We start from the raw sequence: 11,995 nt of genomic DNA, 5'->3' as shown, positions 1-11,995 counted from the left end.
TTCATGCAGTGTCAGTCGACAGCCCCTGAAACACAACACAGCTTTAGTTAAATCAAGTGTAACTGGCACAATCCCTAATCTGTATGGAAAGAGATCCCTGGTGATTTATGGTGTCTGACTTTGAAAAGGGAGTGGACAAAAGCTAATAAACGCGGGTACACACTTCTACATTTCTGGACACAGATGTTTTACTGTATCTACAGTTTGAATATTTCGATCAGATTTGGACACTAAAACAATTTCTTTTCAACAAACACTTTCTTCAACTCCTTTTCTCCCAATACTAACACAGTCAACACACAGAGGAGTGTTATATATTTCTTAGTCCCACTGTATGATCATGTTATGCAGTCTTATCTATAGATTTTTCTCAAATTAAACACATCAAGCATGTGCAAGACCTGATGCAAAAACAGTAAATTGTTCACAGCTAGTTTTCTGTGATAAGATCAAGATCATTGACTTATGGAAGCATCAACAAGTTTAGCTTTCTCAAAAAAAAAAAAAAAACAGAAGCTCATCCAACATTGGACATGCCTCATTTAACCCTCCTGTTATGTTGCGGGTCAAATGGGTAATATATGCCTTCCAAACCAGCTAAATACAGCATCAAAATCTGGGCAGCAGAGGTGTCTTGTGTTAATTTATCAACATCACTTAATAAATAAAACAAAATCTATATCATGTTAAAGTATTGTATTTATATTTAGGTCTTTCAAAAGTACATTTAAAAAAGTTTTAACAAGACTTTTCATTAAAAACGAGTGAGTTATCGTCATTGAACAATGATCTGTGAGGATTAAAGAACACTATTGCACCAAATATTGATTTAAATGGTTTGTAATGGAGTAAATAATGAGATTTTAAAAATCAGGGATTTTTCAGGGTTCTCACACTTTTGGATAATTAAATACCCAGGAACATTATTGCTCTTCCTGACAAACATAACAGGAGGGTTAACGCATAATCGTTTTTCACACCATCCACAAGTTGTGTAATTAAGATATAAGACAGTTTGTTCAGAAACTGCCTCATGTCTGTTCATTTTGAGGCTGAATGTAGGTGTTATTATTCATCAAACACTTATGAAGAAGTAAAGAATACTATAATGGTAAAATCCTTATGTATTCTGAGTTTCAGGCCAAATACAAACCTAAAACTGTTCAGTTAGAGATCATACGTGACTTATTCTCAATGAATGAGCTAGAATACACAACTGCTTTATTGCTGTCAAAATATCAAAATTATTTTATCATACAATCTTAATTTATTGTTTGTCTAATGAATTATTTTAGCTGACTTTTTAAATAATCTGTGACAAGTACCTGCTGGAGTTCCTCTTCTTGTAGCTCTTTAGGTCAAACAGCAGGTCACTTGAGCAGTAAAGCAACACTTTTCTCCTCCTGCAGTCCTCTAAACCTTCAATCCTCGGTTAGCTCTGCCTTTTTCCAGAGCTCTAAATCAAAAAGCTCCTTAAGAACTTGATTTTAGTTGCTCCATCTTGATTCTCCGTGTCACTCCCCTCTTCATCTGTCCCTTCTGTGTCAGTCGGCAGTATAGCTCCTCCAGGATGACCATCAATGACCCCCTACCTCCACAGCCGCAATCCCTCAGTTATCCCCCATCCAGTAGTTAGTCGCAGATACTCGACTGACAGAGCTGCTGGGTGTCTGTCTCCACACCACTCTCTACTCTGTTTTCGGTCTTTCTTGGGAATTTATGTCACAAACCCATCCTGAATCGTTTAATCCCTCTAAGTCCATCTGTTCCTGTACTGCCTCCTCTCTTCCTGTCTGTGTCTGTATAGAGGTGGAACCTTCCTCAACCCCTGAAAACCAAAACTTCTCTTCCACCAACAGCCTCAACTCCTCACCTCACTAATTTGACTTATATTAGTTCTTTAATTATTACACTTAGAAGGTGGAGGAAACTGTGAACCAAATATAAATCCCCTCCCTCTCCCAAGGATTTGGCTTTGCACCCGCGCTGCGTAAAGCCAAATCCTGTGCCCACTAAGTTAATTGTTTATATTTGGGTGCCAAATATGGCGCCTTGAAAAAACAGTTCAAAGACCTTTGCATAGTCACAATAATTTATTTACAACATGTATGTACAGAGAATCAGAAAATGGCAAAAACAAACATTATGTGCATGTTTGGAGGATCATTTCAAGAAAAGAGAGGTGGTCAAAAATGGAGCATCAGAAGAAAGTCAAGCAGTTTAACCCCAAGCTTGAGATTTACAGTAATGTAGAACCAGTTTGCCATCACTGCCGAAACACTGAAAAAGAGACACAGACAGTTAATTAAAGGTAAATGTTTCATTAATATGATGAAGAACAGTGAGAGCAGAGAAATAATCAAAAGGGAATTCTGGACTTTGAGTCCTTTGCTCTTACTCATTAAGACTTTAATTAGAGGCCAAAGACTGCTAAGTGTAGCTTACAGCTTATCTACTACTGCCCCCTCTGCTGGTCAAAGCTTCCCATGACACATTCATTTCCATGGACCCGTCCCAATATCCACCTCAGTACCTGAGCACTGAACCCCAGTCTGAAACAGCCTCATGTGTGCAGTGTTTGAGGCGCTGAAGACTATAAAATACACTCTCCCGTAACATCACATGTTGCTTGAAAAAAACAGAAGCTCCATTAAATAATAAGATTAAAAAGCATATCTTCAGTTAGATTTTTGCTGTATTTTTTTCACATTGTAGGGTCTATATAATTTGGGAAAGATCAAAAGCGTTCATCGCATGACCAAGTTCCAACTTAGCTCTGAGGAAGTGTAACAGGAAAGTCTGCTGATAGAAAATGAAGATGGAAGGAGCGTAACTTCTGCATTTCAGCACTTGTTCTTGATGATTTGACTGTAGGACAGCACAAAGCACTCGCACACTTACCGGGAATGTGCATCAAAGTCTGAGAGAATGGAGATTAGGATGGGCAAATGTACTGTGAAGTATAGGTTTATAAATAAGAAGGGATAGTTCATTTAAGGCCACGAGACAACACCAATGTACAAAGGAAGGTGTGTATCTGATTATAGTTAATGTTTGACTGAGAGGACCACTATCAATACGTGTCAAAGTTCAGAGCCCTTCTTCCTGTATTTCTGATTGTGGTCAGTGGTCCCTCCCCTTGCTTATGTACAGTAAGCGGATGTCATTTCTTTTGGTCCATTAACTATCCCAATCTGTTCAATCATACTCTATATTTTATGTTTGTGTTTCTGTTTCCCATAATAATAATAATACTTTTTTTTTTTTTTTTTTTTTATAAAAGGCGCCTTTCTCTGCACTCAAGGACACCATACACACATATATATATATATATATATATATATATATATTCGAAGGTGGAAGTAGGCAGTCCGGGTGATGTTATTGACGTGTGATTGAAAGGATAGTGGGCTGTCAAGGATGACATCCAGACTCTTAACCTGAATTAAGTCTGTTCAAACCTAAAAGAACAGCTGATTTAAGAGTGAGTGATGCCAGCTCAGAGTTGCTGTGGACTCACATTAGTTCTGTATACTGACTTCTTTTTTTTAGGGACTGGTAGTCGAGTTAACATTCAGGTTCTCTTAGCTTATTTGCTCATCACCATATAAAGATGTCAACTAAAAACAGATCTTGGTATCTTTTTATTTCAACCAGCCCAATGTAGATGTGTTGCCTGTGTTGGCAGACATTTTTTAGTGAGGGTATGCAAAGTGTGTCCCCTTCATAAAGAGGTGATAAAATATAATTTTCTTTCTGAACAAATATTATAAAGGCACTTTGATAGTCTTTTTTTATGATTTAAAATGTATTCGTTTTTACAAACATTCAAATAAAGACACACAAATAATGACAATACAATTAAAAGAAACAACTTTGATAGTCTTAAAGAATTCTCATCTCTAATCGCTAATCAATTTGCTTCACTTTTTAAACAAATACGACTGATACTACTTCATTCAATTTTTTTGTTAGGTCGCGCTTTTTCTGGAACTTGACTTCTCATCGCATGTCATGAGTTCAGAGAATTAAACCAAGTAAGTATCTGTTTTTGATTGTGAAAAGAAAAAGCTAGTTAAACTGTCAGTCATGTTTTAGGAGGTCCACTAAACAAAGACAACAAACGTGACTTCTGTTAATTTGCTTGTAAATGTAAGCGATCATACTTACATCAAAAAGGACCCCTACATCTTGATCTGGTGAAGGGGCAAAAGACTGGTTTACATAAATAAACTGAAAAACAAAAACAGAGATATGCTATTAAATGTCAGAAAAATAAGGCACCTTAATCATGATCACATGTTAACAAACTTCATCCTTACCAGTTGTTCATTGGCATCAAGTTTAAGGAAGCGAGAGATGAATTGAGACAGGGACTGTACTGTCCTCCCCCTGTCCACTGCCCACTTCTTTGTTTTCATTATAGGAGTGTCTCCGACTGCCTTCAGCAACACATCGACTACAAAAAGAGAGAGAATATAAAATGAAAGTGCTGCTGCCATCCAGACTAGTCCAGACAAATATAAACATGAACTGTTCAGGTGAAATTCTGGAAAAGTGTTATGTTACACTACAATGATTACGGAGGAAAAATGCAATGATGTGCTACCACCACAATAATTGAGGCTTTTCACGGGCAATCTCTTGAAACAATATCTCTCTGAGGTCATCATAGTTTGTACAGTGCAAAAGAAAATGGGACTCTATTTCCACTTCATTCTTCATCTTTGGCTTCTAGATAAACGAGGTGTTACGTATGATTCGGGGATGAAATTATGCTTGATCTACACATACTGTATGTCCTTAGCTTTGGTTTGGACAAAACATTTTCAAAACACTTTTCTTCATATTCTGTTACATCATGTTTATTTAGAAACCATTACTTGAAATCTCTAAAAACTACACCATGGAATAAAAACAGCAACTAAGTTACTCCAAGCACAGACAACTTAGTTTGAATTGTTCATCTGGAATGAAACAAATGTTACGTAGCTCAACACGCTTTCTCAGGTTGGACAGCGAATGTTTGTATGTTTGGGCAGAGTGGGAAACAGGGAGAACATTTCAAACAATACGTATCATTCTTCATTTTAAAAACCTCTAACACGGGCTGAAGATATGACGATGGGTGCTCAGGTGGAGAATTATAGACATCATTACCACCTCTACATGAACTGCCTGATCTGAGTTAAATCTGCTCTGTGTTTGGAGACGCACGATATACAGGTATGACTAAACCACTGAGACAAACAGAACTACACAAACACATTTTACTGTCTTAGGGATCAGATTTCAGAAAAGAGAAGGAAATTCATGAGCTGACTTCAAAGCTAAAGTAGTGATCAACTAGCATTGATAGAAATGTAGTGGAGTCAAAAGTACAATAATTGTCTTCAGAATGTAGTGGAGTAAAAGTAATAAGTAGCCCAAAAATAATACTCAAGTAAAGTCCAGATACTCAAAAAATATACTAAAGTACAGTACACAAGTAAATTTACTTTGTTACTGTCCACCACTGCTTAATTATTAGATTTCTAATCCTGTTCCAAGCCCAAATCCCGTGATCGAGCTTAATCTGAGGTTTTTAACACTGTACACAAACAAAGAAGACGGTACATACAAAACTACTTTGCAGTTTAGACTCTTCTGTTGTATCATAAATTAGGACCTTCAGTCAAGGTGATTTCCTCACTTGTAATTCTTTTATGCCCATTAGTGACATTACTTTTACTTAATAATTTAAGCAAGATATATGAGTATGAGGATTAACTCACATTTAACAAGACTACCCGATTTGAATCAATATTTTAAATAAGGCTTTAATGACAATAAAAAAAAAAAAACCCTGAGTAAACTTTTCTTTATCTCCAAAACTTAATGCAAGGTACTGACAACTAACTGTGTTAAGCTAACCGCTGTTTATTGGCTTATATTTATAGTTATAGTAATACAAACGATGTGTAGCTGCTATAGAAGTTAGCCTAAATATATTTACATGTATGAAACAATAGCTCCACGGGAAAATGATGCTTTTCATGGGGTAAAATATAAATATTGCCCATATTAGCGTTAGCGTTAGCTGCTTTCTAACCCAGCAGTTACCTCATTTCATAGGCGAATGCTCATTGGCTGAAAAGAAGAAAACAGCTTCTCGATTGGCCAGAATATCCGTAAATCATGTAACACGTCACACACCCGGAAGTGTAACCCATCAGACTAGCAACATTCCTCCTGAACATATCGAAAATACTCAATAATCGAGTGAAATATTTAGGACGCGTTTCACCGTCATACTTTTCTTCTTCTCTTCATTCGTCGAAGAGTCGTCCGACGGAGGCTGTGATTCCTCTTTCGGTGTTTCTGTCGGGGACTCTGCATTGTCAGACATCTTCAGGTGACCACTCTGGGTGAGTATTTATTCCCACCTACCAAAGTTAGCCAAGCTCCGCTCCCATTGGCTCAGAGAAACATCAATCTATGAAACGTACAATTCTATTGGTCAATGCGCCTGACCATTATCGCAGAGGTGCTTGAAGGCTGCAGAACTTGTCTTCTTGTTTACAAGCGAGGTTTGTTATTTTCTGACCGTAAAGTAAATTGGTCAGTTACGCATTTGTTTTATAACAAATGCAGATACTAAATGTGTACTTTGCTTTATACTAAATGCCTTATTGTTTGGAAATAGGTAAAGGGTGACATTTCTGTTGGTTTCGGTCGCACAGGAGACGTCACTAACAAAGTCATTCTTTAACCGGGTAGCTGAACTTTCTGAGGTCTCGTTGAACCTGTCACATTGCCCCCTTCTCTCAACCGGACCATTCAGACACAGACAGTAAGTTAACCCAATCATTATTAAGTTCTCTCATTAATTTCAGTAAAACTATGACAACCTATTATAATTACAATCGTTTTCAAAACCATGCAACAGCTAGGGTTGCCAACTTTCTCACTACTAATAAGGGACATGAGCACGGTGCCATGGTGGTGTGAGCATGATGTGTGAATTCAACATATATTCATATTCTGATTCAACTGGAAATGCAGAAAGTGTGTATATTCCCTTTAATCCTTACTGTATCATTATGTAACCTCTTATGAATAAACCTCAAAGAAACCACAATTTGGCTCTTTACACCAAAAACAGGGAAAAGAAGAATTAAATGCAAAAGAGGAGTATGACTCGCCAAATGTACCTTTTCCATTGATACTTTTTGCTCCTCCTTTTTGCTTTCCTTTTGCACAGCCAGAGATCATTTTTAATTTTTAACCAGATGAGACCCATTGAGATCAAGACCTCATTCACAAGGGCGACCTGGCCAAGAGGTCAGCAGCACACATCAAAATAGATAGCACAACTCAACAGCATGGAGCATATATACAGACAGTATGTAGAAACAATCAATAGAGAAGTCCTTACTTGACAAGTCACTGCTTACATATATTTGAAGTATCTGATCTAGGATCTGTAGAGTGCAGTCTGCTGTATTTACAAGAGTTAATAGTCAATATGCAGGACAATTGAGGTCCCTTATGAAACAAAGCAATTTAACCCAATGTACGGGATATCCCGGCTAATACGGGACAGTTGGCAACCCTAGCAACAGCATGGAGGTAATGTTTACTCAACATAAATCACCCCAAGCTTTAAAAGTCACAGTTTTTGTCGATCAAAGGTTATTATTCAAAGCTTGTGATTTTGCTCTCATGTTCAGTTTTATTCACCCTTATCACTGCACCATCTGTTGTATGAATGTTTTTTTTTTAATATGGATTTTCACAGTGAAAACAATAGCTCAGTGCAGCTCAACAGGCTTTCTGCATAGTTGGTCAAAGTCACATCCAGCATTCATCAGTCCAGCATAGTACAGTTAGACAGTTGTATTGTACATTAGCAGAACAATCCTTAAGCCCTTAGGTGTCTTCATGAGAAATTGCACTTAATATTTAGAAGATTCAGAGGTTTCTCCCATTTTCTTTTAAGAAGATGAGCTCTTCCTCCAATGCAGTATCTCAACTTCTCTAAAGTGACAACATTAGATATCATAGATTTCCACAATATAATAGATGGAGATTCATCTCCCACCCACTTTGTCATTATAGCCTTCCTTGCCAACATCAAAAGAAATTGAATTACTTCATTTTGTACCCTCACAGAGTCTGGTACACTTCCAAGTAGGCACAAAAGTGGTCTAGGAGGCAGATTTTGCCCTATCACTGTACTGATTTCTCCACATACTGCCTTCCAGAATAGTTGAATCTTTTCACACTCCCAGAGACAGTGTATTCTAGTTCCAGTATTTGTTTTGCACTTGGGACAGATTGGGGAGGCTCCTGCTGTAAACTTATTGTAAATATATGGAGAGATATAAACATTATGTAATACACTGTATTGCATTTCCCTATACCTGTTGCATATTGAAATCCTGGAGGGGAGCGTCAGAGCTTCCTCCCATGTCTCTTCATCTACTGACATATTTAGGAGTGTGCACCATGGTGTTCTTAGTGGTGCAAGTTTTATGAATGTATTTGAACATGTTTTGATCCTTTCACTGTGACATTGCTCTTGCAGTGGCAAGCCTCGGCAGGCTCAATTCCAAGGATGCAGTGCTCTTCCTGTGTGACATGCAAGAGAAGTTCAGACCCAACATCTTCCAGTTCAACAACATTGTCAGCAATGCTGCCAGATTACTCCAGGTTACAGATTGTCACCATGACACAATTATTTCACATCAGTTTTATTGTTTTTGGAGTACAGATCTATTTGAACTAGTCTGGTCTCATCTGCATGCTCTCAACCCTCTCTCAGGCCAGTCGCGTCCTGGGCATCCCCCCTATTTTGACAGAACAGTACCCTAAAGGTTTGGGTCCCACAGTTCCAGAGCTGGGAGCAGAAGGTTTGAAGGCCCATGCTAAAACTTGTTTCACCATGATTATAGAGGATGTCAAGAAGGAGTTGGAGGCCCTGGGGAATCCCAAACAGGCTATTCTGTGTGGAATAGAGGCACACGCCTGCATTGCTGTAAGACCAACACATCTTTGTTCATGTTTTGTTACAGTTTGAATATAAAATGTCAGAAGATTCCTCTCAGGACCTCTGACTATTGCTTCTCCACAGTGCACAGCTTTCGACCTGATTGAAAAAGGGATGGAGGTTCATATTGTTGCTGATGCTGTATCTGCCAGAAGGTATCCCAACATTGAAGCATTGTCTTCCCCTACATTAAATACATATTTGATTTTGTGTGTCTGGAAACTGTTTGCATGTGTGTCTTTCAATTTGCATGTCTCCCTCCACAGTCAGACGGATCGTCTGTTTGCTCTCTCTCGACTGAAGCAGAGCGGGGCATTCCTCACCACCACAGAGGCGGTCCTGCTGCAGCTGGTTCAGGATGCTAAACATCCAAACTTTAAGGAGGTGCTTACGACAGCCACTCTTTATGAAATGCTTTTGCTTTTGAAGATGTGTCATAAAAAATATGCTACACTCAAAGGAAGGGCAAAATGTGTTGTTTCCTTAGAGTACCACAAACAGCTAGCTTTGAGGCACATAAACATGTTCTTCCTACAACTAATAGCAGTGACACACTGAACACTCACCCTTTATAAATACCAGATTAGAAAGACATATGTTACTTGTTTTATAGCTGTAAAGCTGACACCCCTTCTTTGAAACATGCCAAAGTCATTTCACTCAGAGTATGATGCCAGTCTAAGTAACAAAACTGACAAACCACATCTACCCAGAAAAATTCAGAATTAGTTTTATATCCAGTTACCCTTACTCCATTCAAAGGGATAGTTTGGATTTTCTGAAGTTGTGCGACCAACATACCAGTTTAAAATGCAGAGATTATTATATTGTGTTTTGATATTTTACCCATAAGATGGCACTGGAAGAAGCAAGCAATGCTGCAAAATGCATGCTGGATAAATATTGAGACAGTCCAGTAGCACCACTTTTCACAGCTTTTCCTCATTTTGTCAAAATTGTGCATTTAAAGAAAGCAGTGTATAGCGACTACAAGGAGCCAAAAGCCGCAGAGAGGCTGACGCTGGGCCTAGTTATTGTCGGTCGCGCTAAAAGCAAAAATCTCTATTGCACAAAAAAGTAAGTTTAACCTTGTATTAACAAAAAAGGATAATCAACTCATGATAAAGTGCACTAACAGAAAATAGCTCACCCCCTCTCTCTACCTGCAAACAAAAGAAAACAGGTGGCCTAAATAAACTCAATATCCCCACCCCTAACACATGAGCCGTAAATAACCTAATTAACTGACCCCCAATAAACCATATCTTAAACAAACAACAAAAAACACCACAAAACATATACAAACAATAAACTACCCTAAACCTCAAAAATAAGATCATGTAAACACTTGAATCCCTTCATGGCTCCAACACAGTGATATACTATTTGATTAATAAACTTTGTGGAAGCAAGGGCTGATAATACCTTCGCTGTTATATCCCAAACTCATCAGGATCATCTGACCCCATCTTTTCAGATTTGCTCTTTAAAGCTAGGGTTGGTAGTTTTGGAAAACCAGCATGAATTTGAGTGTAGCATTTCCTCAGGACTCCATCTAACCCCTCCCCTCCTCCCTCAGAGCTCCTCCAAAACAACACCCCCCCCCGCTCACATGCACGAGCACAGCTGACTTGCGACCATATGATGGTGACTGATTCAAAACCCGTCCTCACCAAAACATTATCATAGTGAAAGTTAAAAACACAAACAAACATGGCTGCTGTTAGTACTCACAACTGTCATGCTAGCATTATCCAGCTGTACCGGTGACACGATATCAGGAAAAAAGTTATAACACATATAATACTGTAACAGCTCTACTGTTTGTTAAACGTGTTCAGTGTAGATGTTCTTAATTCCTACAGTGTTGACGGTTAGTGAAGGCATCAGGAGAGGTGTAGAGAGTGCGAGCGGGAGAGAGGAGAGACAAGAGGAGAAGTTCTTCATTCATTTAAACATTGATTGTTGCTTTGTTGGTTGGCGTGATCACGGCCGACAGTGACCGGTAAGTAAAGCTCAACGTGTTCACGAATCGGCTCGCCATCCCTACAGCATCCGGACGGACGCTACAGTACATCTACATTTTCTGTAGGACTTACTAAATGTCATTAGTTCTTTTGCTTGTCAGAGCCCCCGTGGTGAGAGCCTTTTTAGACTCTGATCCGGACTACAGTCCTGAGCAAAGCACCTCATCGGGTCAGAGGGGACAGGCCCGAGGTCGAGCGAGAGGGGCAGTCAGTAGAGTCGGGGGAAGCAGAGGCAGGGGACGGCGAGTGCACGCCGGGGAAATGTACGCGCAGGAGGTGGGCAGAATGGCAGGACGGGATTTGAATGGTTTAAAATTTTGGCACCCAAAAAACAGTGATTGGTTGGTGTTTTCCCAGGTTTACTCCGGCTGTAGATAGCAGCTTTTCTTCGCTCTTTTTTAAGAACACATTATGTATTGATTGCCATCAAGACATAAAGATCATTTTAACCAGTATAACAAAAAGTGTATCTAAATCTGATTACCAACCCCAGCTTTAAAGCAGCTTCTGAAAAATAATCTTCTAGTCTCTTTTTTGTCTTGTGTTTTGGTTGTGTGTCTCTTTTTGTTCTATATTTTATATTGTATGTTTATGAAGATGCTCTGTGTCTCAGAACTAAACAAATAAGCCTTTACTTTTTAAATGTATATTTTTAACTTGTTTGACAGATCCAGAAGCTCATGCTCCACCCATCTCCTGACACCGGCCTCCTCTCCTTCTTCAGTGCCATGTAGAAAGATCCTCACCAGTCATTCTGTTCTTCAGATACTGTACAGAATATCTCTGCTTCTCTGCTGCCTACATTCACTTTATTGAAGTGCTTCAATAAAAGGGATGCTGCTACTTTAAATGTGTACAGCTGTGGTTTTGTGTTTGTGCTTATGAAAGGTGAACCTTACTCTTTATTGCTAACTCAATGAGGCCCCAGCCACAGAAA

General features: G+C 38.8%; 2 protein-coding genes across 2 annotated transcripts; one reads left to right on the top strand and one right to left on the bottom strand.

Annotated features, from left to right (window-relative positions):
* Nucleotides 1-2,074: 2,074 nt before the first annotated feature.
* atg12 (ATG12 autophagy related 12 homolog (S. cerevisiae)) lies at nucleotides 2,075-6,447 on the bottom strand. The gene is made up of 4 exons (XM_034698418.1): nucleotides 6,295-6,447; nucleotides 4,323-4,459; nucleotides 4,171-4,233; nucleotides 2,075-2,280 (listed from the first exon to the last, which is right to left on the bottom strand). The coding sequence occupies exons 1-4, from the start codon at nucleotides 6,386-6,388 to the stop codon at nucleotides 2,221-2,223; spliced, it is 354 nt and encodes a 117-aa protein (XP_034554309.1). The 5' UTR covers nucleotides 6,389-6,447; the 3' UTR covers nucleotides 2,075-2,220.
* isoc2 (isochorismatase domain containing 2) lies at nucleotides 6,442-11,911 on the top strand. Its single transcript, XM_034698417.1, has 7 exons — nucleotides 6,442-6,569; nucleotides 6,686-6,832; nucleotides 8,570-8,694; nucleotides 8,807-9,019; nucleotides 9,116-9,186; nucleotides 9,298-9,415; nucleotides 11,727-11,911. Coding segments are annotated over exons 2-7 (594 nt in total). The 5' UTR covers nucleotides 6,442-6,569; nucleotides 6,686-6,831; the 3' UTR covers nucleotides 11,793-11,911.
* Nucleotides 11,912-11,995: the final 84 nt, after the last annotated feature.

The sequence above is a fragment of the Notolabrus celidotus genome, chromosome 12 (assembly GCF_009762535.1).
Source record: "Notolabrus celidotus isolate fNotCel1 chromosome 12, fNotCel1.pri, whole genome shotgun sequence".
Classification (NCBI taxonomy): domain Eukaryota; kingdom Metazoa; phylum Chordata; class Actinopteri; order Labriformes; family Labridae; genus Notolabrus; species Notolabrus celidotus.
This window is presented reverse-complemented; position numbering and strand designations above follow the sequence as displayed.

Bases quoted from the DNA above. Each gene is read 5' to 3' on its own strand.
- isoc2 (XM_034698417.1), top strand. The intron at 9,020-9,115 runs GTAAGACCAACA...GCTTCTCCACAG, and splicing joins AGGCACACGCCTGCATTGCT to TGCACAGCTTTCGACCTGAT. The intron at 9,416-11,726 runs GTGCTTACGACA...CTTGTTTGACAG, and splicing joins AACATCCAAACTTTAAGGAG to ATCCAGAAGCTCATGCTCCA.
- atg12 (XM_034698418.1), bottom strand. From the start codon at position 6,388: ATGTCTGACAATGCAGAGTCCCCGACAGAAACACCGAAAGAGGAATCA. The intron at 4,460-6,294 runs GTATGACGGTGA...CTCTTTTTGTAG, and splicing joins GAATGAAGAGAAGAAGAAAA to TCGATGTGTTGCTGAAGGCA. The intron at 4,234-4,322 runs GTAAGGATGAAG...TTTGTTTTTCAG, and splicing joins TTGATGCCAATGAACAACTG to TTTATTTATGTAAACCAGTC.